Here is a 27,518-nt window from a genome sequence, read left to right on the forward strand (position 1 = left end):
AGGTTTATAGGGAAATGGGAGAGAAATGGAAGACATGCATGTTGGCTATAAAGGGGGTCAACTGAATGGAGTGAAGGTTATAGAGTTGAGGATTTTTTCCTTAAATGGAAATTTAAAAAAAGGTACAAAGTGAGTGAATTACATAATGAATTCCACTTCCCTCATAGACTCCTAGTTTAAAAGTTTTTCAATACATAGCCATTCTATGTCATCTATACCATTACCCAGGCCACATGGGTATGAAAATATAAAGATATGACTTGTGCAGTTTTTTTTTTGTTGTTGTTGTTTTTGGTAACAAATTGTAGAAGTCATATCTTACCCACTGAATCATCTTCTATGTGTCACTAAAAGAGAGGGAATCTTTATACCCACAATACCTAAGACAAGCAAACAAAAATCAAATAACGCCTTAATACCAATCAGTGTTCAAATTGCTCCACTTGTCTCCTAATTGATTTTTTGTTTTTCACATTTGGTTTGTTTAAATCAGTATCCAAACGAGGTCACACATTCTATTTAGTTGATATGTCTCCTATACATTTTTTTTTAATTTAAAGCTTGCTTTTCTTCTTTTCCCTCATTTTTTCATTTTTCATTATAGCAGAAACCATTGTCCATAGAGGCAAATTCAACTTCAGTTTAAAAAAAAAAAAATTACTATGGCCAGAACAGTATCTGTGATTTATATACTCCTATTTCTTCACATCAGGAAGTACATAGTGTTTGGTGTGTCTTTTTGTGATGTTAAGACTAGGTCATGGGACTTCCTCAGAGGTCCAGTGGTTAAGACTCAGCGCTTCCACTGCAAGTGGTGCGGGTTCGATCCCTGGTAGGGGAACTAAGATCCCACATGCCGCATAAAGAAAAAAGACTAGGTCAGGTGTTGTTAACCTAATTGACTGATTATAATGTTCCCTAACAGCTTTCTACCTAATGGTTTTAGAAACACTTATGGTCATATTACATATTCTTTATTTCATTAGGAGTTTGTTATTCTTTTTCCACTTTTTAAATCTTCTTTTAAAAAGAAATTGTCCTTGTAATAACTTGTTAATTCTGAGGTATGGGTGATTAAAGAAATCAGAATAAATGCTTAGCTATTTGCCTTTATTCACCAGTGTTAACAAAACAAGTTAGTTCCCAAGCATCTTCCAGTGTGATCAATTGTTTTTCTTTTTTTTTAATTTAGTATCATTTTGAACTTATGTCTTTTTTAACATAGTTTATATTTCAATGTATATTAAGAAGGGGTTTTTTTTCCCACTATATTTGAAAATGCTTTAAAATCTTCAAATTCATATGCTTTCATTCAAATTCCTGTCTTGGATCAGTAGAAACACTTCAAGGTGGCTTCTGATTCTTTCGTCATGACCCCGATTGTCTTTGGTAACTTCCTTAGTTTCTGTTCTGACAAGATGTTCCAGGTTCCTCTTATGTAATCCTGCCCCATATCTAAAATCAGCCATTCCTCCAAGGAGCCTAAAAAATTAAAAAACACTATTAATTTAAACTGACATTCAAACTAAGAATTACAGTGTATTCTTTAACTTCTTTGATTTTTATATTTTTAAGAGAAGTTGTTTGTTTAAGATGAGACAACTGACTGTGCAGACATTTATATAACACTGAGAAAGATTCAATAGAGATAGTGAAGAGGCAAGGCAAGGGACAATTATCATTCCTTTTTGCTTGTAGTTCCACTTTACAGATATTTAATTTAGGTTTATTTTAAGATTCACATATCTGGTTCCATGCTGCTTGTAAACAGTAGTCATAACATTTTCATCTTTGTGTCATTTCCTAATAGCATCTTTACATGCTATTCTTTTATATATATATATATAGAGAGAGAGAGAGAGAGAGAGAGAGAGAGAGAGAGAGACCCTATTAGTAGCCAAATGCACAATATTTGGCCTAAAACTTCTTGTCCTTTTGTAATATTACCCATGAAAGCTTTTTTACAGGTTTTTCCAATTAAATAAAAGACTCATCATATTTTAAATCTTTCCTTCCTGTGAGTTGTACTTTGTTGACAACTTAACCTCTAAAATAGTAGATGCAGCCACAGATAGTAGCACAGATTTCTTGATATACCGCTCCTTGGGTCCTGTATATAAGTTCTCTTTAGACATGAGAATTATTGTGTCTCCAGGTTATATCATCTGAGGGAAAATTGCAGATCTTCTGAATTAGATAAATGTTTACTATTATATTAATTATTTTAAAACAAGACAACTTTGCTATTTATTGGTCCTTAAAATCTACTACTTTTGCCTTGCAAACATTTTATTAGAACATCAAAACAGGGAGAATGTCCTCAAGAAAAATGTTTTCAGTTGATATTAGGTTTGTGTGGATATGTCAGAGCAGATGGCCCACCTTTTGTCCAATGTCATAATAATGATCTACCTACTTGGTGAGAAAGAAACAGAGCTTAAATGCACTTGTTCTGAGGGGTAGGAATAGCTTATTTATGTGACTTTTCTTTGCCTAATAATTAACTTTGCCGGTTATGATGCTTTCATTACTCAGAAATCTTTATAAACTGTTACTTTCTTTAACATTTTCGAAAATGAGATCATGCAATACCTAAAATGTATCTAAACAGCTCTTTGGGTAGTGAAATATTGCTCTTGGTCACCATATTATCACTTGCACTGTATTCTGATGTATGGTTTTAATATTTACTTCATAGCCAATTGGTTCATTTCCAATATCTTACCATTTTAGACAATGGATATCCTTCTGGCTAAATTTGTGAACTTATTTATGATTATTTCCAAAGTAAATAATTTTTTAAGAAAAAAATATTGGGTGAAAAAGCGTACGTAAACTACCTACAATTTTTAACGTGTGCATATGTCAGGCTTAAAGTAAATAGAACAAAACTGGCCAAATTGCCACCATCAGTGTTCTGTTCTCTTATTCTCTGTACATCTCTTTAAAAATACTGTTTAAAGACAACAGCTACCAAAAGTAGTTTGTATTTATCTTCACATTTGGTGTCCTTTTCTCTGTTTAGGGAATAAAACAGAGACTGTGCAACCTGAAATAAAAAGTGAAACTGAACCCCACCTTATCTTCAAAGGTTCGGACAACACTAAAACCTACTCACCGACCCCATCCATTCCTCACCCAGTGAAAGAGGCACACTTAGCTCCAGGCTTCTCCTGGTCCCCTAAGACTGCTCCGGTCCCAACAGTTCCTTTTAAGAACGATGCATCAGTTTCGTACGGGTTTTCAGAAAGAGGTAGCAATCCCCACTGCACAATGCCTTCTGCAAGACACAGTGGTGCTAACGTAGCTGCTGGGGAGTGTGCTGAAATTGCACAGCCTGGTGAAATGGTTCCTCTTTCCACCTTGTCTACTCCCATGACAGATTCCCCGGCTTATTCTGAGCCTCCCACTGGTCCATCTGAGCAGCTAACTTCTGATCAGCCAAACCAGCAGCCCCCGTTCATCCCTTCTCCTCATGAACTTGCTTCTTCTCTGGCGGAAGAAGACGAGCAGCATTCTGAAGCAGATGAGCCTCCGTCAGATGACCCCCTATCAGACGACCCCCTGTCACCTGCTGAGGAGAAACTGCCCCACATTGTTGAGTATTGGTCAGACAGTGAGCACATCTTCCTGGATGCCAATGTTGGTGGGGTGGCCATAGCGCCCGCCCACGGCTCTGTTCTGATCGAGTGCGCCAGGAGAGAGCTTCACGCCACGACTCCTGTCGAGCACCCCAACCGGAATCACCCTACACGCCTCTCTCTTGTCTTCTACCAGCACAAAAACCTGAATAAGCCCCAACACGGCTTCGAACTAAACAAGATTAAGTTCGAGGCGAAAGAAGCAAAGAATAAGAAAACTAAAGCCTCCGAGCAGAAAGACCAGGCAGCTAACGAGGGTCTTGAACTGTCCCCTGAAGTTAATGAATTTAACCAGATTCCTTCCCACAAAGCGTTAACATTAACCCATGACAATGTTGTCACCGTGTCCCCTTATGCTCTCACACATGTTGCGGGGCCCTATAACCATTGGGTCTGAAGGCTTTTCTCCCCTTCTTAATGCCTTTGCGAGTGCAGTGTATTTTTTCAAGGTGCTCTTAAAAGAAAGTCACGTTGTCGTTTACTCTATTTTCATCTCACCCATTTGAAGGCTGAGGTAAAAAAAAAAAAATGGGGGGTGGGTATTTCTTAACTGTGACTATATTTTGACAATTGGTAGAAGGTGCACATTTTAAGCAAAAATAAAAGTTTTATAGTTTTAAATACATAAAGAGATGTTTTGGTTAGGTGTTAACCTTGGTAGAATCACTCAGTTTGGTGCTTTAAATTGTTTACTATGAAACGAGTCATTTTTAGAGGATTTTAACAGGTTCATGTGCTATGATGTAAAATTAAGACACACAGTGTTAACTCTACACAGCTTCTGGTGCTTAACCACATCGACACAAAAATAAGCTGAATTATTATTTCATGGTGCCATTGTTCTAACATCTTCCAATCATTGCTAGAAACTCGGCATATTCCTTTGAAATGAACCAATGAAATGTTTTCTCTCTTAAAATCTCTCTCCTGTATAAAATAATTCATTATTGTTGGTGATGGTTGGAGGCTGTTCATAAATTGTAAATATATATTTTAAAAGCACTTTCTATTTTTAAAAGTAACTTGAAATAGTATAGTATAAGAATCCTATTGTCTGTTGTTTGTGCATATTTGCATACAAGAGAAATCATTTATTCTTGCTGTGTAGAGTTCCATCTTGTTACCTGCAGTATGTATTCTAATCATGTATATGGTTTGTATTTAAATGAGTCCTTTCTCATTCAAAGATTAGCTACTTATATAAAATAGTTAGGTCCTGCAAAAATGGTTAATTCTCTCTAAAATTGGAATTAGGAAGCATATTACCAATATTGATTAACTTTTCTTTGGAACTAAATAAGAATGGTCTCTTCTGATTTATTGAACAACAATGGCCCTAATTTACTTTCACCCCAGCTTTCTCAATATAATCCATGAAAGGTGTTTCCAAAAGGAGATGAGACATAACAGGATTCTGAAGAGTCAAATGCTTCTAAAGTTTCAAGGTGATAAAATACAAAAATTAAGTAGCAAGAACCTTATCCACCCCAAATTGCCTTATTCATGCTGAAAGTCATTCTGATCCAGAATAAGAATAAATTGTCCTGTAGAAATATTTTGAAAATAAGTTCCCTATCATCATCATCACACACACCCCCACACTGTAAACAAACAGTAGGAATGGTATTATAAGCATGGTTTGTCCATTAAGAGCTAATCCAAAGTAGTTCATCTAAGTATATTGTTCTGGGGAAATGTTAACTCATGTTCTTCTAGGTAATGGGAAAATAGGCATTCCATTTAGTTTAGTCCCCCCCCCCATTATTTTTTCCCATTACTTTATTAACTCATTTTATAGCAAAACAAAAGTAATTGCCCAAACAAAGAACAAGAAGAAATTTCAATGAAATACTTGATTCTGTTAAAATGCAGAGGTGCTATAACATTCAAAGTGTCAGATTCCTTGGGAGTATGGAAAACCTACTGGTGCTTCTCCCTTGGAAATGCCATAGGAAGCCCACAACCGCTAACACTCACAATTCTGGTGCAAAAGCAAAAGTTCCAACAAGCTCTCTAAAGGAAAACTCATTGTAACTTATATTAAAATAATATATGGTGCAAAGTATCAGTTTCAAGCTTTTGACTAATTTTGACTAAAGGAATATGAAGGGATTGTAAATAACAAAATGTCCATTGATAGACTATCATCTTGTCGAGTAGATTTCTGCTTCTTGAATATGTAAAATAGAGTAATTCATTGACTTGTTTTAGTATTTTGTGTGCCTTAGATTTGTTTTAAAACATGTATATTTTTGTGAGCCTAAGGTTACTTATACATATAAGTATATAAATAAGTGATTGTTTATTGTTTCAGCTGCTTCAATAAGATATTACTAGTATTAGACTATCAGGAATACACCCTTGTGATATTTTGTTTTAGAATTTAGGCCTTAGCTCCCACTAGAAATTATTTCCTCACCAGATTTAATGGATAAAGTTATAAGATCCTTTATCCATCCACCCATCTATCCGTTCTTCCATTCAATTTTTATTGACTGTACCCCAAATTTAAGTATTAGCTTTTGTTTTTCTTTGTCACCACCCATGACATAGTAAACTTGAAGAATTAAAATCCTAAAAGATAATCTAACACATTTTTCAAAAATAGCAAATTTCCTTCAAAACAATCCATTGTGATACATCTGCAGCAATTCAAATCAGTTTGTCACCAACTTTAAATAAATTCCTTAACAATCTAAACCTGAAGCACCAATGTTGACTTAGGGGAATATTTGGATTTGTGAAGTTAGTTGCAATTTACCAAAACAAGTACATGAAAATACCCTATATCAACTAAAATATTTCCATTCTGTTATTGTAAGTAACACCATGAATGGCCTGCCTCAACTGATAACCCCTTGGTGGGACCCACATATGATTCTTTCCTTGTTGAACTCTATTTCCTAAATTTCACAGTGTACCATCCCGTTGTTTGCCCTGTGACTTTTTTTTTTTTTTCAAAGCTCATGCTTATTCAGTGTCCTGCAGCATTGTGATTGTATGCTGGCTATACTGTTTTTAGAATGCTCTTTCTCATGAAGCAAGGAAATAAATTTGTTTGAAATGACATTTTCACTCAGAAAACTGGTCATCTAACATTATTTCTACACTTATGTTTTACTGTACTATCACCTTTTGTTTTACCCCTTTTATAGCACTCGTTGGGTTTTTAATCTTCTGCCTTTGTTCATGGTATGATAATTGAATTCATTGATACTTGACTCCCAAGTTAGCCCAATCTGTTCATAGTAGTTACAGAGTTACCAACTATAATGAGAGAATAATTCCTACCTGTTGTAGAATCCTACAAAGTGTCATGCTGCCCTTCAAAATCCTGCTTCTAATGGATCTCAGGCCATCGATGAAAAGTTTTTCTTGTGCTTGTCAGCCTCACCTACATCTTTCCAATTCATCCACAAAGTACCAATACATCGTGTCATAAACCTGATTGAAATATATTATTGGAAAGTGAGGCTAGCTGAAAATGTTTAACTATAGGTAAATTTTTGCAACATGTTAGCAAAATGTTTGCATCTTAAATAACCTTCCACATCTTTATTATGCAATCTGCATGTGGATGAAACAATTTCATTTGTTAAATATAGAATTTCAACTAGATGAGATTCATAAGCAATTAGACATAACCCCACTGCATAGTTAATTGAATGCATACCCCTGTGTAAATGAGATACTGACTTAATTCATATGAAGTAACCTACTTTCTAATGTTACTACTTCAGTGGACTCCTACAGATTATTATTTATTTCACAATAGCATGTATGAAAATCACCCCAATCTATTTAAATTAGTCTTCTTAAAACAAATTATATCTTTTATCTGGAACAAACTTTTGACATTGCATGACAACTTCCACTGAATATGGGCACAGCATTTCCTTTGAATGTGCCAAGTAAATCAGTAGCTGTATGTGACCTTTAATATATAGCTACCATCTATTTCACAACTTCTTGATGCATGGAAATCTTTTTTGTCTAGATTTAGTACAACTGGGAATTTTGATCTTTTGTAGAAATTTTTGATGAGAATTGTGAAATAAGGTAATATAGAGGCCTCTCACAGCCCTGGAAGACACCTTAGAAGACATACAATTCAATCACTGGAGCCCAGACAGCAGATGTGAGTGTCAATGTGCAATTATGTTTGTAATTAAAATTTAAACAGTCAAGTGAAGGCCACTTTGTGGTTAAGAAGACTCTAGGAAAACAGACTTGATCTGCTCACCCACAGGGGATTTTATCGCTGCGAAGTAACCTTATTTTTGGTACAAGTCAAAAATAAAATGGCTTTGAGTTTTTTTCTGAGTGGTTCAGGGAAAGAAATTAAGTGAAATTGGATCAAGATTTCCCTGCCTGCAGAGTTCTGTGGGCCTTGTGTGGGAAATCTAGATGACTTTTACCTATGAACCTGTTCTGTTAATTCATCTCACAAAATGTGGCAATAGTCCTATTTGCTATTTCAATAAACAAATATCAAGTACTGATAGAGTACAGGTTTTTATTTCCCCTCGAACAAGTGTTTGGCATATATAAGGAGTTAGAAAAGACTGAATGGTTAGAATAATTGGGGAAAGTATATTTCTATTGTACATACTCCCTAGCCATAGTTGTACAGTCTATTCACACTCTTGCCTAGTTGGCCTCACAACTAAGTCCCAGCATAGTTTATTTTGATGGGACTATCTATCAGTATTAGAATAATTTTGTTGTGCACAGCTCCTAAACTTGCCCATAAATGTATGGAACTTGTATAACTTCAATGTCAATGGTTGTGGCACACTTATCCAAGTGATAGAATCAGTGCTCTGATTTCTGAAGAAGTCTGGATTTATCTAAATCAAATTATGCTCCATGTTGAGCTTTCTTCTAACAGGTTTAGAAAATGATGCCAGGAGCAGTCCCTCAGAACTATCCGAGAGATTGCCTCCTGGGCTTGAATTCCTCAGAAAGTCCTCTGAATAAAACACAATCCTCAACTTAAAAAAAGATGCCATCCACGGCTCTGGAATACAGTTTGGAAAGAATCAGTATGTCCTTTATCAGAAGTGGAATTTGTGTATTTCCTTAAAATGTTTTGAGAACATAGGAATCTTTGCTTTTCTCTAGTGTATAAAATAAGAGTGTAAGTTCCTCTGTTAATTTTGGAGATGGTGGAGCTTGCTTTTATGCAGGACATCACTTTTTTTGTCCACAATGAACTCTACAAACTTTAATTCTCTGCGTTCCAGGACCTGAATGACTTTGTTTCAATGCCAGTTTCTTCTGGGCACCCAATCGAATACCATTGTTCGCTTCAAAGGGCATGTGTTTTGTTCCTTCAAGTAATCCAAATGTATTTCTAATTTTGCCACTCCTCATTTTCCCTTCTTCTGTAAGGGCACCAAAATGTGTTTCTCTTTGGCTAGTATGCAATGTTTAATATTTCTAGCTTTAAAAGTCTAACGTTAATCTTTTCTTTGTTGGTTGTACTCCTTTCCCATCCCTACTGTGATGTCCGTGACCCTGTCTGGGTCATAAATTTTCTTCTAGTTCGTTCAGCCATAGTTGTCCCTTAAATTAAAGCAAAACTTAGTCTAAGGTAGAAATGTTATACATTAGTCAATTTAACCCATTTATGTGTGAGTGCAACTTTGGAAACCCTGGGTTAACAGTATAAACCTAGTTTTCCTAAAAAGAAAAAAATTTCCTAGCAGCTGTTATGAAAGGCATTCTCTCTTGTCTCATTCATCAGGAAAAAAATCTCGCAACTGTCAGAAACATTTTCATTTTTGGAGAAACTATATTGGAAAGTAAATTGGTTTCTTCTCCATTTGGCTAGGCATAAACTTATCATCTTTGACTAGAAACTCTGCTTGTTATTATTTTTCTTTACTCATTTTACTGAAGCTACAATGTCACTAAGTGTACTTTCATTCTTTTTACAGTTTTTAATCCTCTTTAATTTTCTTTAAATTAAAACTCTATTGCTTCCACCCTCTCTGTTCTGTCGCCATCCCCCATGTCCCCTACACAAACACACAGGGTTCATTTTAAGGATAGCAGTGATCTAGCTCAGGTTGTCTTTTCCTGTCTTTTAAAATTGTTTCACCAATCCTTTTTGGAATAATACCAAAAAGAATTAAAAGCTTTTATTCAGCCCTTTCACTTAGAGGCAAATTAAGTTTTTAGGAACCCCAGGTTAGCATCAAGTGTTCCCCTTACCTATCCCAGCAATGTTTGACCCTCAACTTTATTAGTGTTTGAGTGTTTTACAAAAAGTTGTGTAAGAAGTTATATATTCTAGCACTCTGTTTGGCTCTGCTATTTCTGTGTAACGCATCATACTAATTATCAATTGTCTGGTGACTTTGAATTATCGGGTGTGACCTATAGCAGTGGTCCCCAACGTTTTTGTCACCAGAGGCCAGCTTCATGGAAGATAATTTTTCCATGGGGGGTGGGGTGGGAGGGGATGGCTCAGGCGGTAATGCGAGCGACGGGTGTGATGGGGGAGCCGCAGATGAAGCTTCGATCGCTTGCCCGCTACTCACCTCCTGCTGTGCGGCCCTGGGGTTGGGGACCCCTGATGTATAGAATAGAAAGTTGTTTTTTTTGTTTTGGGGGGTGGTTTTTTTTTTTGCGTGTTTTCCTCCTTATCTCCCAGCTCAATTTTGTGGATGGTTTCTATTTTCTAATGTAAATTTACCCCTTTGGAATTTGGTTGTTGGCAATAATAGGAACTGTTTTTTGATCTGGGCGAGACGCTTTAAAAAATGGACAGAAAGGAATCCGAACAGTTCTTATAGAAATCAGTCATCAGAAGCTCTTTTGAGTGCACTAGGGGGAAGTTAAGGGGCAGAAAAGAGGGAGAATTTTGTTGCTTTAAGCAGCCCGCAGGTTCACCTACCAGCTCAAAAGCAAGTTGTAATGTTTCTACCCCCCACTCCATACCAGTTTCTTCTGAAAAATAGCAGCTCAATATGAGGAACCTTTTGAAAGCAAATATGGAAGTAAGAAGAATTATAATCCTTGTACTTTATAATGTTTTAGGCTATCAAACTGCTTTCCTATGTGCTGCTTTTTTCTCCCCAACACTGACGGTTGGACAGAGAACAATGTTCCCATCTTACAGGTGAGGAAGCTTGCAGATTGGCAAGAATAGCAAATGGCTTGATTCAAATCACACAGCAAGTCAACCCATGTGAAACTAAAACAGGTAATATCTGCAGGCTGCTGAACACATTTCTGTGCCATAAACTATGACTTAGAGAGTGTTGTTGAGTGGAAATTTTGTCAGACCTAATCTAAGAATAATACAAAATCTACTTATTGTAGAGAAAATACGCTTCTGAGGTATTTTGTCTCCACTATTTATTTTAGCCAGCTATTTTCTTATTCATACGTTGGAAGGTCTACCCAAATTCCTAGGACTTCTGCATTAGGGCTTAGATTAATGACGTTTTATTTTTTCCCCTGTAAAAAAATTTTTTTTCTTTGTTGTTTAAAGAATGTCCCTGTACTACTGAAACAAAGGGAAACCTCCTAAATAATATTTTTAAAGACCAAGGTCAGCAATTCATAATCGAAGTTTACTGTTTTTGTAAATTGAAATGCGATTTTCTTGAAGGGAATGTGCTGGGTAAACTGATTATTTTAGTTCCCAGGCACTCGTGGTAAAAATGTAAACTTTTTGGCATCTCTAAGAGATAGCTCTGCCTTCCACTTATTTGAAACTGTTTTGTTTTTTATTCCACTTTTCCAGCCACATCAAATCTCTGGGTCAAAGATTAAACATACCTTGGCCCAGAGAGTTAAGAAAAATAATGAGATGTATTAGTAAAGTTTTTAGTAAGCTCTTTATAAATATAAAGAGGTAGGAAAGTTGGCCTATTTCATCAGTAGATTATGGGTTACTAACAAAAAACATAGGCCAGACTGCCCTAAATAGTCAAATAACATTTTTGGTGATTCAGTTCAGTAACTGCCTAGCCTCACTAACGCCTCTTTGTGACATTATAAAATAAATAGCTGATGACATAGGACTTTACAAAAAGAGCTCTTAAAAAAACACAAAGATATATGGACTTGAAAAAAAAAAAACTTTTATGAGATAACATTGTGATAGGTGCTTTGAGAGAAATATTTTTCCAGAATGGTTTTGCGGTAAAAATAAAGGGCAGCTTTTGCATTGTTACGTATGGGTGGATGGTCCTCTTTGGGTTACTAAGAAATCACGAACTGTTCCCTAAAGAGAAGGTCGAAAAACTACTCAGCAGAAAGAAAAGCATTGATTTCTGGTTTCTTCATTTTCTCTTATGATATGTGGTGACCTACCAAATAGATTCACATGCATATCAATATCCCGTTTTGAAGGAGAAGACATTATATTCATCATTAGTGGGAGTAAAATATTCAGATTCTTCACCATGGTGAAGTAGAGTACTACTAAATTCCCAATAGAGAATTATCAATTTCACAAAATAATATTCCTGTCTCTAGCTGACTTTTTCTCTCTTTGGGGTGTATTTACTATTTATTTTGTACCTTTGGTTTTTCCCTTTGGAGGATTTTACCTATTGCCGTCCTACTGTATTAAATATCCCATACATTGAAATAGGTTAGTAAGGAAAAGATTTTCAAACCCCACATATATCCGTTTTTGGTTCTCAACATAAGGGGGAAACAGTTTAAAGAGAAAGCACTTCAACATGTAGAAGGGAAAGAGATAATCTTAATTATGATGATTTCTATTCAGGATCAATATGTAGTGCTCTGCATACAAGGGAACACTTACTAGCAGTACTTGAAGACTTGTGAGTTGGAATTGCATGTTACTTGAAAGACCTAATTAAGCTAAATTTTGGTGCACAGCAGTTGTACATGATTTCATGTTTATGTAGCAAAATGCTTTGAAATGTACTAGTTTTGAAACATACATGTAAGATAGTTGTGAAAAGTGTCTATTATATTTTCCTGTGTGTCTCATTTATTTAGAGCATAAAGTTTTTTTTGATTGTTCTAACTGAATAAGGCTAAATGAATACTGTAATTGAAATTATATTTTAAATTTTGTCATGAGTTTTTAAAAAAACTATTGCAAATTGTATCATTCCTGATTACACAGAAATTTGTGGGTCGTTTTAAATAAATTTTATACTTCTATTTTGCACCTGGTGGTCTAATTTTTCTTTCCTCTTCAAAATCATAATTTTAAAATTTAATATCCAATAAAATTCACACATTTTTAACTACAAAGGACTATAAGATTTAATATTTGGAGATGACCAAATGTATGGATTGGGTTCAACACAAAATCAAGATGGCTACACTTATGGAATCCTTATTATGAGGCAGAAGCCTTGCATTTTATGTAAACTATTTATCTCCACAGTGATGCTATTAAGTAAGGGCTCTTATCAGCCCCACTTTACAGATCAATTCAGGAGCTTAAAGTGGTTAAGCTCACACTCCTAGTTTTTAGCAAAGCTGTTAATCAACTTGGCTCTAGATTGACTCATGCCCTCCCTTGGATGTATCATTATTTTAATAAAACTTAATCCTGAACACAGTATGCTAACAGTATTTTAAAGTTGACATCCTAAAGTATTTATTGAAACCTGAAATGAAACAATACACTGACAATAGGTGTCTAGTGATATTCCAGCAAATGTCACAGAAAAATAAGTTACTTTAAATTCATCTAGTTTGAAACCTACTTCTCTGTAGCATCCTGGTAGTCCTCTTCTTCCTTCTACTGATGGGAACAACTCCATTCCCCTCCACCTCCCCTTCCCCACCTCCTCCCCAGGTTCAGCTGGGCAGCTAGAGACTACATTTTCCACATTCTTCCTGACTGGTTAAAAGGGTAACATGTGAGATGCTGAACATACAAACAGACCTGGCAACACCCTAGGGGATGAAAGAATAAACAGCTCAACTAATATCCTTTATCTATATCTTATTTCCCCCACCAGGGACTAGGGACCAGGGATTGAACCCAGGCAGTGAAAGCACTAAGTCCTAACCACTGGACTGCCGGGAAATTCCTGCCTTTATCTTTTAGATGCTCTTTAGACAACAGCTTGAGTAATATTTTATATTTTATTTTTAAAAAAATATTTATTGGGGCTTCCCTGGTGGCACAGTGGTTAAGAATCTGCCTGCCAGTGCAAGGGACACGGGTTCGAGCCTTGGCCTGGGAAGATCCCACATGCCGCGGAGCAACTAAGCCTGTGCACCACAACTATTGAGCCTGTGCTCTAGAGCCCGCAGGCCACAACTACTGAGCCAGTGTGCCACAACTACTGAAGCCTGTGCACCTGGAGCCCGAGCTCCAAAACAGGAGAAGCCACGACAATGAGAAGCCTGCTCACCGCAATGAAGAGTAGCCTCTGCTCACTGCAACTAAAGAAAGCCCACACACAGCAGCAAAGACGCAACACAGCCAAAAATAAAAAGTAAATAAATAAATAAATAAATAAAATATATTTATTGAGACTTCCCTGGTGGTGCAGTGGTTAAGACTCCGCACTCCCAATGCCGGGGGCCCAGATTCCACCCCTGGTCAGGGAACTAGATCCCACATGCATGCTGCAACTAAGGAGCCTGCGTGCCACAATTAAGGAGCCCACCTGCTGCAACTAAGACCCAGACGCAACCAAATAAATATTTTAAAATTTTATTTATTTGTCTGCTCAGGGTCTTAGTTGCGACATGCATGATCTGTGTTGCCATGTGTGGGATCTTTAGTTTCAGTATGTGAACTCTTAGTTGCAGCATATGGGGTCTAGTTCCCTGACCAGGGACCAAACCTGGGCCAAGTCCCATGAGTGATGTTTTAAAACAGTAATCTTTTAAAAACTGACCTTGGGGGGAATTCCCTGGCGGTCCAGTGGTTACAACTCTACGCTTCCACTGGCAGGGCCAGTTCGATCCCTCATCTGGGAACTAAGATTCCACAGACTGTGGTGTGGCCAGGAAAAAAAAAGAGATGTGAGAAATTGAACTCTGAAATACGTAATACATGTTGAAAGAAATTTTAAAAGACCTAAATAAATGGAAAGATACTCCATATTTATAGAATGGATACTTTATGTTGTTAACCCTGGGAATGTAAACTGGTGTAGTCACTGTGAAAACAGGTTCGCAGTTCCTCAAAAAGTTCAGTATAGAATTTACCAAGTAACCCAGAATTCCACTCCTAGGTATAAACCTAAGAGAATTGAAAACAGGAGTTCAAACAAATACTTGTATGTGAATGTTCATAGCAGCATTATTCATAATAGCCCCAAAGTGGAGACAACCCAAAAGATCAACTGACAAATGGATAAACAAAATGTGGTATTATCCATTAAAGATAATTATTTTAGCTATAAAATCGAATGAAGTACTGATGCCTGCTACAACATGAATCTTGGACACAATATAGTAAATTACAAAAGCTAGCCACTAAAGGCCGTATGTTGTATGATTCTATTAATATGAAATGTCTAGGACAGGTAAATCCATACAGAGAAAGCCGATTAGTGGCTGCCTGGGGCTGGAGGGAGCAGGGATTAAGCAGTGACTGTTTAATGGGTAGGGGTTTGTCTCAAGGGAGGAGGCGATGGTGGTTGCTTTTCGTATTTAGATACTAAAAGCCCCTGAATTGTACAACATAAAATACTTAGAGCAGTGAATTATACGTTAAAAGAATTTCATCTCATCTCAATTATTTAAAAAAGTTAGCAGATGCCACTGGATATATCCATTCTCCCAAATACTTGTACAAAAAAAAAAAAAGCGAAAAAACACAAAATGGCGGAAGCCTTATCGGATCACGTGACTGCCGATTCCTTTCCTTCCCACACTCAGGGAAGCCTTTTCCTTTGAGCTTGCGCAGAGACATAGGCTCATTATTATGCGAGGCCAAGGTAACCCTTCTTAGGCGCGCTCTAGTTCTAGCTGCGTAGTATGAGGGGTGAGCGCCTCGAAGTCTCGCTGGTAAGCGCGCACGTAGAACGCAGGCCCGTAAGCGCCGTTCCTCGGAGAGATGGGGAGGAGGGGAGAGGCGCGGAGGAAAAGGGGGAAGTTGGCGCATGCGCGTAAGGCTGACGGGTTTGAAATGGCTTCGGTGTTAGCCGGGACCGGGTTCAGGTGAAGGTCTGGTCCTCGCGGTTGGAGCGGCCGGCGGCTGAGCCGGGGTTCTTAACGTCCAGTCAGATCCGCGGAAGGGCTGGGAGCGACCGATTTGGTAGCACGGCGTCCGTAGGCCGGCGACGGTGGGCCTCTCGTGGGACTGGGACGGGAGGGACACGGTCCCTTTTGTGCGGGTCGGAGCAGGCCCCGCGCGGCCGGCCCCTCCCCCACCGCCTCGCTTTTTTCCGGCGGCCCCTCGGGTGTCCCCGGCGACCGTCAGCCTCATCCTCGGCCTGGCGGCCTCGAAGGAACTGCTGACCGCCGTCCCTAGCTCTCGAGCCGCTGAGGCTTTAGCCTCCTGGGCTGCGGTCCGGGACGTCGGGGCCGCTCACGGCGGCACGGCTTTTGGGGGATGGAGGCCTTCTCCGCCCCGCCGGGGGCTTAAGGGGATCAGGGCTCTCGGTATCCCTCTCTTGGCGTTCGCCTTGGCTCGTGGGACGGAGGTTTCCGCCTCCCCTGGTCTGCGGCCCGCGAGGAGCTAGGGCTGGAGGAAGATGGGTGGCAGAGCTGTGGCCTCTCCGAGGAGTGGGGGGAAAGGGAGTGCGCGGGCTGAGATCTTCGCCTCTTCTGGCTTGATTTTGGGTGGAGGGGTCTTCGCGATGGTTCTTTAAGGGGCAGCCATTATTTCAGCTGTCTTTCCCCTCGAGGGAGGGGAGAGAAAAGGAGCCCCCCAGTTCCTTCCCTGCTCTAGAAAGTAAGAAGATGTTCGTTATTTAAATGATATTCTTGAATCCCCTTATTCGGTGTCTCGTCCCAGCTTCCGTTATTGGTTTCTCCACTTTCAGCCCCCAGCTCATTGCCAAAAGAAACACGCAGGCTATATTTCTTTTGAACGTAAGGCTGTGTACTTTTTATTGTTAAGAATTGGATAGAAAACAACAGATGGTATTCTCTTTAAATGTGACAGTTTGTAGTCGCAGAAGGAAGTGCCTTTCTTGTAAGTCTACCCCAAATGTCATATATTGAAATTGGGTACTTTTGGTGAACTACTTGATGTGAAATGTTTTTCCTGCATATCGGACGTTCATATGCCCCTTGTTAAATAACTTGGCCTACAAAGATGTCCTTGACAAATTGAACATTTCTTTAAAATAATACTTCTGTGATATTTGTAGTTTGGTTGAACTTTAACCTGTGGATCCTTTCTTAATAGATCGCTGCTATAGAAGACAAACAAGTGAAGGTTTTCTCCCTCCCCCTTTTATCATGGCTCAGTTTGGAGGACAGAAGAATCCGCCATGGGCTACTCAGTTTACAGCCACTGCGGTATCTCAGCCAGGTCAGTCGTCTTCTGAACACATGTACTGTAGATGTATGTCGGGTTGGAGATAAAACTATGTGAATTAGGCTATGCATAATATTGTAAAAAAGTTTGCAAATGCTGTATGTTTTAAGCTTATCTGTGAAGCTTCTTTTAAAAATTCATGGACCAACTATCAAAATATGTTTTACACAGCAGTTTGGACAGTTATATATAGTTTTTCAAACATTAAATTGATTAATTGGTTTAATTATGTTAGAGGTTCCTCATTTGTCATGTTAAGGTGTCAGTATTCATAAGTTATACTTAAAAATAAATGTATTAATCCATACTTTATAAAAACTATACATGACTGGTTTTCAGTTATTTGAATTTAAAGTAGAAACACCAGCTCTAAAGAATTTATCAAGCAAAGGAAAATGATAAATAGATGTAAAAGGAGCAAATGAATATTTACATTTTCAAAATAAAGTCAACAAAAAGTCATTTTCAAAATAAAGTAACAAAATATGTCGTTGAAAGTGTTTGTTTCCATATTTCTTCCCATTGCTCTTAGGAAGACTTTTTTTTTTTTTTTTTAACTGTTTCTTGACTTATGGTTTGAAAATTAAAGCAAGTTTCCTAAGGAGTTTACAGAATGAAATTTTGGGTTTCTTTGAGTACCCAGAAAAGTTTCACCTTATTCTGTTAATTTGAATATATTTTTATTTATGACATACCTGGTACTAGTTCTTTGCTGCATTTTACTTAAAATTTTGTTATTTGAGGTCAGTTGCAGAGACAATGTGATCGTCTAACTTCGGTGTTCTAAATATGATGGACATGATTATCTTGTTATATAGGTGACCTTTCTCTTTTTCTATTAATTAATTAATTAATTAATTTTGGGCTGCGGTGGGTCTTCGTTGCTGCGCACAGGCTTCCTCTAGTTGCGGCGAGCAGGGGCTACTCTTTGTTGTGGTGCGCGGGCTTCTCATTGCGGTGGCTTCTCTCGTTGCGGAGCACAGGCTCTAGGTGCGCAGGCTTCAGTAGTTGGAGCTCGCGGGCTCTGGAGTGCAGGCTCAGTAGATGTGGCGCACGGGCTTATTTGCTCCGCAGCATGTGGGATCTTCCTAGACCAGGGCTCAATCCAGTGTCCCCTGCATCGGCAGGTGGATTCTTAACCACTGTGCCACGAGGGAAGTCCCGGTGACCTTTCTCTTTAAGGAAATGGATATATTAGGGTTTTTATTTTAATTACTCTTGATTTGAGGGGTTAAATGATCAACAGTTACTTCTGCAGACAACTGAAAATAATATGAAATAATAGTTAAAGATTATGTTTATTCAGATCCAAATATTTCTCCTCTGTGTTAAATAGTGGGGAACCTGATAATGACTTAGTTTTTTTAATAAATTTATTTATTTATTAATTTATTTATTTTTTGGCTGCATTGGGTCTTCGTTGCTGTGCGTGGACTTTCTCTAGTTGCGTCGAGCGGGGGCTACTCTTCCTTGCGGTGTGTGGGCTTCTCATTGCGGTGGCTTCTCTTGTTGCGGAGCACGGGCTCTAGGCGCGCAGGCTTCAGTAGTTGCAGCACGTGGCTCGGTAGTTGTGGCTCGTGGGCTCTAGAGCACACGGTCAGTAGTTGTGGCACACGGGCTTAGTTGCTCCACGACATATGGGATCTTCCCAGGCCAGGGCTCGAACCCATGTCTCCTGCATTGGCAGGAGGACTCTTAACCACTGCCACCAGGGAAGTCCCAGTGACTTAGTTTTGTTGAAACAGGAATTATTAGCAGCTACTTTGTGTCCAGAAACAAGTGCTGTGTACTGGTATTTTGGTAAACTAAGCATGTTTACCTGTTTTTTTCTGCATATAATTTGTTTTAATTTCGTACCAGTATTGTTCCAGTAGAATAGCTGTTATGGTGGAATTCTATTGTCTGTAGCTCTTAACATTTGTATTATAATTACTTAAATGTATACTATACTGTTTGTTTTTAAAACTTCTATTTTTTTTTTAATAAGTTTATTTATTTATTTTTGGCTGAGTTGGGTCGTTGTTGCTGCGCATGGGCTTTCTCTAGTTGCAGCAAGCGGGGGTTCTTCTTCGTTGTGGTGCGTGGGCTTCTCGTTGCCATGGCTTCTCTTGTTGCAGAGCACGGGCTCTAGGCACGCGGGCTTAGTTGTTCCGCAGCATGTGGGATCTTCCCGGACAAGGGCTTGAACCTGTGTCCCCTGCATTGGCAGGCGGATTCTTAACTGCTGCACCACCAGGGAAGCTCAACAGTTTCTATTTGTGCTGTAGGAAATTATTTATGGATTTTCTGGGACCTGTCATTAATCACAGTTTTTCAAAATCTGATATATATTGGGTTTTTTTTAAATAAAATCTGGTATTTTATTGATACATTATGACTTCAGTAACTAGGCAAGTGTTTTGTTAGCATCTGTGGTTAGTTTTCTTACAAAAATCCTGGAGTAGTTTCTAAGTGGAATTCTATTGACAATGTTTTTATTAAAATATTTAATTTTTAGGTGCTATATTTTGAGCTGTTTCCTGAAAGCCTGATATAATATTTTCTAACCTTCATTTTCAAGTCTTTGTGACTAATCATTATCTTATTAGAGTTGATTCTCAGAGCCAAGCTAATTTCTATCAAAGTTGAATTTTTTTCAACTCTAAGGCAATTAGAATTTTGTTTACACCTTAAAAACCTTATAGTTTTATTTACACCTCATTTCAATGGAGAACATTTTAGCCTAAGTATATAATGCCTTAAGTTTTCTCCTGGCAGCTTCAACTACAATTTGAGAAAAGATTTCAGCAAAGAGCATTAAAAGGACTTAATCTGGGTAATAGTATAGCTACCTGTTTTATTCTAGTTAAAAAATATATATATATATATATGCATGCCAGATATATTAGTATCAGAGGTCAATGTCATAAATCAAATAATCACGCAACAGAAAAAGGTTAACTGAATAATTCAGTTCAAATGAAATATTTTGATCTTTGTGGCTATGTATCTGACTCATTTTCTCCTGAAAGCAATATAAAAAATTACTACTGTTTCCTTTTTGTATATAACTTAAGGTGGTTTTGTTCAGTTAATGGCTTTGCTATTCCATTTTCTAGCAAGGTTATCTTGCATTTGTACTAACTTTGAAAATTCTCAGCTAACAGTGATTTGAAAATTTCAGTGCATTCACACAGGTGACGTATTTAAAATAAGATTAAAAACTTCAGTAAAAGCATGCACGCTAGCACTTTATTGCTGAAATCTGTCATAAAGTCCAAGATCAGTATTTGAATTGTTTCTGATTAATTTTAATGCTGAGTCTGTTCAATTAAGGAGTTAGTAATTTCTACATGTCTGTCATTTAATTTTCTTTTCCTTTATTTCCCGTATTCAAACATATATCAAACCTTGACTTTTTCCCCCCTTGAAAATGCCTCGAATATATTCCTCTATTTTACATTTAGGCCCTTTGCACTTTACATGTAGATAACTGCATCAGCTTTCCCTTGCTTGCAGATCTTATGCCAAAGTCTCTCACCTAACTTTCAGGCCCTTCCATACCTTTCCCAAAGCTTTATATCCTAATCTGTGATGCTTACCGTAAATCATTCACTTAAGTCAGGATGCTCTTTTCCCCATGTATCACTTAGTCATACTCTATATTTATTATCCTCTATTAAGTTCTCACTGCTTTTATTTGCTTTCCTCTTTTACTGGATATGTTGCTTATTATTTCTCCCCCAGCTCCAGTGTGTCTGTCAGATATGATATTCCTAAAGCATAATTTCTATCTAAATTACTGAACTTTCCAAAGCTGAATGGGCCCTGAACTAGATTCTGTCTCAGTTCTTTTTTCTAACAGATGAAGAATTTGAGGCCCAGATAAGTGAAGAAATTTGTTTATCAACAGAAGGTCACAGAAGAGTCCAATGTTAGGACCTCAAAATAGTGGTTATTGTTTCTTCCATTACTCTGTTCTTTTATTCATCCTCAAAAATATCTTCAAGGACTTTTAGAATACAGTTCAAACTCCTTGAGATGGTATTCAGGATCTTCTGTATTTCCAGCCTCATTTCTCATATCTCCTACACTGAAATACTTCTTTTTAAATATTTACCCTCTTTTCTATCTCCTAGCTGAAGTGCTGTATTACATATTCAATGACAGTCATAATTGGGACCAGAGCTTTAAGGTTTGAAAGCTTAACAGTTTTCTGTCGTGTAAAGGGACATTGAGAGAGAGAGCTGGCAAATCACTGACTGAATCTTTAAATATCCCGTAGATTAATTATAGTGACTTAGGAGTATCTTCAGTATATTTGACTCAAAATATTTGCATGTGTATATGTACATAATTGCAACAGTATTAAAATGTTTGGGTGGATTTAGCCAATTCAGACCTATTTTCTCACCCATTTCTTTGACCATTTGTAAGATGACTACATTCTGGCTATAGACAAAAAAATGAACTAGTTCCGGAGTTAAGATCATAGTGCTATGTGGTACTTTAACACAGGTGACTGAGGCTAATACAATTGTTTTAAATGTGACTTCATTTAAAATTGTTTTATACGAATTTTATTTTATTTTATTAGTTTATTTATTTTGGCTGTGCCATGCGACTTAAGGGATCTTAGTTCCCTGACCAGGGATCGAACTCGGACCCATGGCAATGAAAGCACCCAGTACTAACCTGGACTGCCAGGGAATTCCCTATACAAATTTTTTTTTTTTAATTAAAAAATTTTATTTATTTTTGGCTGTGCCATGCAGCATGTGGGATCTTAGTTCCCTGACCAGGGATGGAACCTGCACCCCCTGCATTGGAAGTATGGAGTCTTGACCCCTGGACTGCCAGGGAAGTCTCCCCTGTACAAATTTTAAAGGTCACACTTCATTTAAAGTTATTACAAAATATTGGTTATATTTCCTGTGCTGTACTATATGTCCTTGTTAGCTTATCTTACACTCAGTAGTTTGTACCTCCCGCTCCCCCACCCCAATCTTACCCATCCCTGCCTTCTCCCCACTGGTAACCACTAGTTTGTTCTCTGTATCTGTGAACCTGCTTTTTTGTTATAATCACTGGTTTGTTGTATTCTTTAGATTTCACAGATAAGTGATATCATATAGTATTTGTCTTTCTTCTGTCTGACTTACTTCACTTAGCATAATGCCTTCCACGTCCATCCATATTGCTGCATATGGCAAGATTTCATTCTTTTTTATGGCTGAGTAGTATTCTATTGTATATGTATACCCCATATCTTCTTTATCCATTCATTTGTTGATGAACACTAAAGACGCTTCCGTAAAATATGACTTCATTTTTTCTACCTCTTTAATCTGGCCCACTGGTTGTCTTTTAAAACCCCTCTCTCTTGAGTCAGAAGTTCAAATTGTTAAACTGCAAGATTCATGATCCTTTTCAAACAAATAATAGCTGATGTACTATGTATACTTATATTCGTTATCTCTTGATAGAGCTGGATATTTCCAACTTATTTGGTAGAAAAAGAAGATTGCAGGAATTCCCTGGCTGTCCAGTGGTTAGGATGCGGCGCTTTGCCCACTTTCATTGCCGGGGCCCAGGTTTGATCCCTGGTAAGGGAACTAAGATCCTGCAAGCCAGCATGGCCAAAAAGATTGCTATTGGTGTGGGCTTAACTCTTGTTAAACACTACTAGTGCTATGTAACAAGAAACTGTCTCCAAAACATTGTTCTAAGAGTAAAAAAAAAAATGCACAGAAATCTGTTAAGGTTAAGCCTCATTGTTAGTACATATTTTCTCCCTTATTCTCTGAGCTTGCCTTATTTGTGCTCTCATCCAGTGAGAGCTGCATCAACATACCAAACCAGTGAGTGCCCGTCTCTCTATCCTTAGTTGAGTGTGCAACTCATGTTTATGCATTTGTGGCTTCTCTTGCACTATGTGTTTTATGATCTGGGAAATAATTTTGGTCTATTATAGCTGAAAATGTATTGGAAGTAACATTGAAAGTTGGAATATTAACTTTGGGTGATACAAAACTCGTTGAAAGAAATGGAGTTGAAAACTAGGTAGATATCTGAGGCATTCAAGGATGGAAGAAATCATGACATTACAAATAGTGTCTTTAACTTCCTGGGAGGGTTGACCAACATACTTGAGTAGTAGCTAGAAGAGATTATGGCCAGGATCACTAGTCATCACTTCCATGGGACTTCAAGAGAGTGGAAGAGCTGTTGTCTGCCAGGCTATTAATCTTTATAGAGACTCCCATATAACACTGACTTATTTAAGGCTTTGCCTCTCCTTTATAGAACAGTTCTCTCCACTAAGTAGAATTTTCTGTGATGATGAATATATTCTGTGTCTTCATTATCTAATATGGTAGCCACTAGCCACATGTAGCTCTTGAGCCCTTGAAATGTGGTTAATGTGACTGAGGGACTGAGTTTCTAATTTTATTTACTTTTCACTAATTTAAATTGAAATAACCGTATATGGCTGGTGGCTAGTGTATTGAACAGTGCGGTTAGTATAGAAGATTACAACATTTAGAATATGTTATATTTAAAATACTATTTTGTGCCTTAATTTTTTTTAATATGCCCATGACTTATTTATTTTACAACTGGAAGTTTGTACCTTTGACTCCCTTAATTTCTTATTCTTAATGCCTTAATTTCTAATTCTTAAAAAGTAATGAGTATTTCCAGTTATTTGGGTACGTTATGGGCTTAGAATAGTACCTCAAAAGCAATAGCAATGCCTTGACCAGTGAGTTGTCTGATTGTAAGAAAGTTATCTGTGCATGAGGGCATCAAAAGTTTTGAATTTCTATGAAATCTAATCTTTAAAGATCACTTTTTAGGAAGGATGTTGAGTTGAAGATGACACTTAGGAGACTTGTTCACTTGGTTTAAAACTTGGGTTTATACGTGTTTTAGTAAATCCACAAGTTATAAAGAGAATCCCCCACGTCTTTATGTTGTTTTTCTTTCCATACAGTGTAAGATTGCTTTTGAACATATATTGATATATGGAAATTCCGAAGAATAAAGCATTGCTTGACCAGTGCCTTAAAAAAATTTTGCAAAAGATGAAAAAAATGAAGTTTCTCGGATTAGCTTGAGTTTTTTTTGTTTTTTATTATTTTATTTGTTTTTTATTTATTTATGTAAATTTATTTATTTATTTTTGGCTGCATTGGGTCTTCGTCGCTGTGTGCGGGCTTTCTCTGGTTGCAGCGAGCAGGGGTTACTCTTCGTTGCGGTGCTTGGGCTTCTCATTGCGATGCCTTCTCTTCTTGCGGAGCACAGGCTCTAGGCATGTGGGCTCAGTAGTTGCAGCACGCAGGCTCTAGAGAACAGGCTCAGTAGTTGTGGCGCACGGTCTTAGTTGCTCCGTGGCATGTGGGATCTTCCCAGACCGGGGCTCGAACCGTGTCCCCTGCATTGGCAGGCGATTCTTAACCATTGTGCCACCAGGGAAGTCCCAGAGATTTTTTGTTTTTTTAGCCTTAGGTTGCTTCTAAGTAGTTTTTTTTTTAATTGAAGTATAGCTGATTTACAGTGTTGTGTTAGTTTCAAGTGTACAGCAAAGTGATTCAGTTATGCATATGTGTATATATATATATGAGGTTTTGAATTTTATTATTTCAGAAGGATCACCCATCTTAGTAAAGATGGATAATACATCTTAGGTATAAGGGTAATAAGGATTTTTAAATTTGTGACTTTGATAAGATCAAGGAACAACAGACGGGACAGGTTTCTCTTATGTGTTTTAATGGTGTGTTCACTGGTATTCAGTATGTCATAACTACTAGTATGTCATAAAATGAAAGCTTCAGTCATATGAAACTGATTTTACATTTTAGAAAATAATATATTTTACATTTGTCCTTAAAGCTTTAAGGAAACTTACCCCTTAGATTTACTTATTAACCTCTGGTAGCCTTTGGTCATTTAGGGCTCATTTCATAGGTTTGTCTGTGGAAGTATTGTTACATAGTTATAAGTATATCTGTTTCAGATGGGCCATGAGACCTTCAACAATCATATTGAATCAGGTACAGATAAATGAACAGCCTGTTCCAATCTGGGTAATTGGAAAAAAATCTCCAACTGATAAGTGTTAGGCCACTTATGGAGAGAGAAAGATTAAGTCAGAGATTCATACCTTTGTACTTTGTAAGTATAGAATTATCTTACAGAATATTGATTATAGAAATTCACAAGAAGAGTGGAGAATGCTATGAACAGGTATTCAAGGATACCTTCTTAGATAGCCACAAAAAAGAGGAGCATTAATAAATTTTAATGAAATGTACTTTATTGAGGTTAAAATCGCAAAGGTAAATGATTTTAAAGAGAGCTACATTATACAGACATATAAAAGCCACAACCACATGCACAGTGATTTCACAAAATTTGAATTAAGTAGCTAGTAGAGTGCAGCAACTACTACTACAGTGTCAATTTCCTTCCCATAAAGTTCTCCTACCAATCAGTCTGCTTTGTAGTTTCTAATTCATCACATTGACTGTCAGCAGTGGAAAAGGGATTGTGGATATCAGCTATCATCCCACTTACTAAATGCTGTGTAGGAAAAAAAGAGCTCTTTCTGAGATATTAGCCCTGAGCCCTTCTGTGACAGCTATCAGTACTTTCCAGTGTTCTGGAAATTGGTACCAGCAGATCTGAGGTCAGAGCTCAGGTGGGTGAAGGAGATGCATGCGGATATGGTACTTGAATCACAAGATGTTACTTTTGTCAAGTGCAGAACATCCCAATCTAAGAATTTTAAATACTAATAATTTTTCCTAGGTTCTTTCCCTGTCTTGTGTTTACAAGAGAATTTTGCTTCTGTTATCCTAAAACAGTGGTTCTTAACCTTTTTTGGGTCCGTTATCCTTTTGAAAATCTGATGAAAGCTTTGGAGTTTCTTGTCTGTAATTTTACACACAGTTTCAGAAGGTTAACAGGAACTGCTGGTTAGAACCTGTGCCCTAGTTTCATTACCTTTATCTCCATTCTCACTGCAGTTAACTTCATTTTGAATTTACGTTGGTGTTAAGACATTCCTCATTTCTTTCTATTTAAATTAACTTTGTTAGTCTTGGTTTCTCCTTTCTGCCCATCTGTGGCGTCTGACTTACCTTAAAAACAAGAGAGATCTAGAAAAATGATACAGATGAACTTATTTGCAAAGCAGAAATAGAGACACAGAGGTAGAGAACAGACATATCGGGGCAGGGGGATTGGGGTGAATTGGGATATTGGGATTGACATATATGTACTACTATGTATAAAATAGGTAACTAATGAGAACCTACTGTAGCTCAGGGAACTCTACTCAGTGCTCTGTGGTGACCTAAATGGGAAGGAAATCCAAAAAAAAGGGGATATATGTATACGTATAGCTGATTCACTTTGCTGTGCAACAGAAACTAACACAACATTGTAAAGCAGCTGTACTCCAATAAAAATTTAAGAAACAAAAACAGGGCTTCCCTGGTGGCTCAGTGGTTGAGAGTCCGCCTGCCGATGCAGGGGACATGGGTTCGTGCCCGGGTCCGGGAAGATCCCACATGCTGCGGAGCGGCTGGGCCTGTGAGCCATGGCCACTGAGCCTGCGCGTCCAGAGCCTGTGCTCCGCAATGGGAGAGGCCACAGCAGTGAGAGGCCTGCGTACCGCAAAAAAAAAAAGGGAATAAGAGATTAATGTTGTAAGGGTCTAGAATTGTGTATTCAGGACACTCAGTAGGTTTTTTTCCCCACCTTAGATTCTTTTTTTTTTTTCTCAACCTTTTTTAATTTTTAAAAATCAGTGTTTTAGCAGGGGATAATTTGTAATTTATATTAATTCCAAACATGATTTCTGGGATTTGTTTGTTTATTTTTGCCTAAGTTTGTTGGTTTGTTTTACTTTTGAGTAGAATTAACCTGGACTCTTAAACAACTGATTGATGATGAACCTCACACTTCTAAAGATTTTCTGGTAGATTCTAGACTAGGTGCTTTGGTTAATTCATTAATGATTTCTGTTCTTTTCCTGTAAGGCACAATCTGTTCTTTCTGTAGGGTTATTAACTTAGTAGCTATAGAGCAGCATTTTTTTTAGTTATTCTCAGATATAAGCAAGATGCTTTGGAAAATGGAGTGTTACATGAGCAAATATTGCTTTTATGGCGACCTCTTTGAGATTCACAATGCTTAGTGGCATATTAAAGGTTCTGAGGATTCCTGCAGTAAACATATGTGCTTATTAATTCACTGTTTTCTAAACTTTTTAAACCTTGAACCCCTTTTTCCCAAACTTTAATGTCCCAGGAAGCTAGTCATTACTCTAGGAGATACAGTTTGGGGAAGTGCGGTGCTAGACTGCTGTTTAGTGCTTTGTGTTTTTAAACTGTTCCTATTGTCTGTTTCCTAGTTTTACAGTTCTT

The 27,518-nt window shown here is 37.6% G+C and overlaps 2 protein-coding genes across 6 annotated transcripts in view; both read left to right on the forward strand.

The window, feature by feature from the left end:
- Positions 1-4,038, forward strand: part of TET1 (tet methylcytosine dioxygenase 1) — a gene marked incomplete at both ends in the record, with an annotated part of 123,326 nt that extends 119,288 nt beyond the window's left edge. For all 4 annotated transcript variants that reach the window (XM_082673487.1, XM_082673488.1, XM_082673489.1 and 1 more), the window contains one exon: positions 3,026-4,038. In XM_082673487.1, the coding sequence (XP_082529613.1) occupies positions 3,026-4,038 (1,013 nt within the window). The remainder of the gene's footprint in view (positions 1-3,025) is intronic.
- An 11,460-nt stretch (positions 4,039-15,498) lies between these two features.
- The window catches only part of CCAR1 (cell division cycle and apoptosis regulator 1), a 55,030-nt gene continuing 43,010 nt past the window's right edge, over positions 15,499-27,518 (forward strand). The window contains exons 1-2 of one of the 2 annotated variants that reach the window (XM_082673593.1): positions 15,499-15,620; positions 16,969-17,094. In XM_082673593.1, the coding sequence (XP_082529719.1) occupies positions 17,022-17,094 (73 nt within the window). In that variant the 5' untranslated portion in view covers positions 15,499-15,620; positions 16,969-17,021. Of the gene's footprint in view, positions 15,621-15,744; positions 15,899-16,968; positions 17,095-27,518 lie in introns of those variants that run through there. The other variant, XM_082673592.1, reaches the window with a different exon arrangement.

Source organism: Grampus griseus (genome assembly GCF_964374135.1).
Source record: "Grampus griseus genome assembly, chromosome: 16".
NCBI classification, from domain to species: Eukaryota; Metazoa; Chordata; class Mammalia; order Artiodactyla; family Delphinidae; genus Grampus; species Grampus griseus.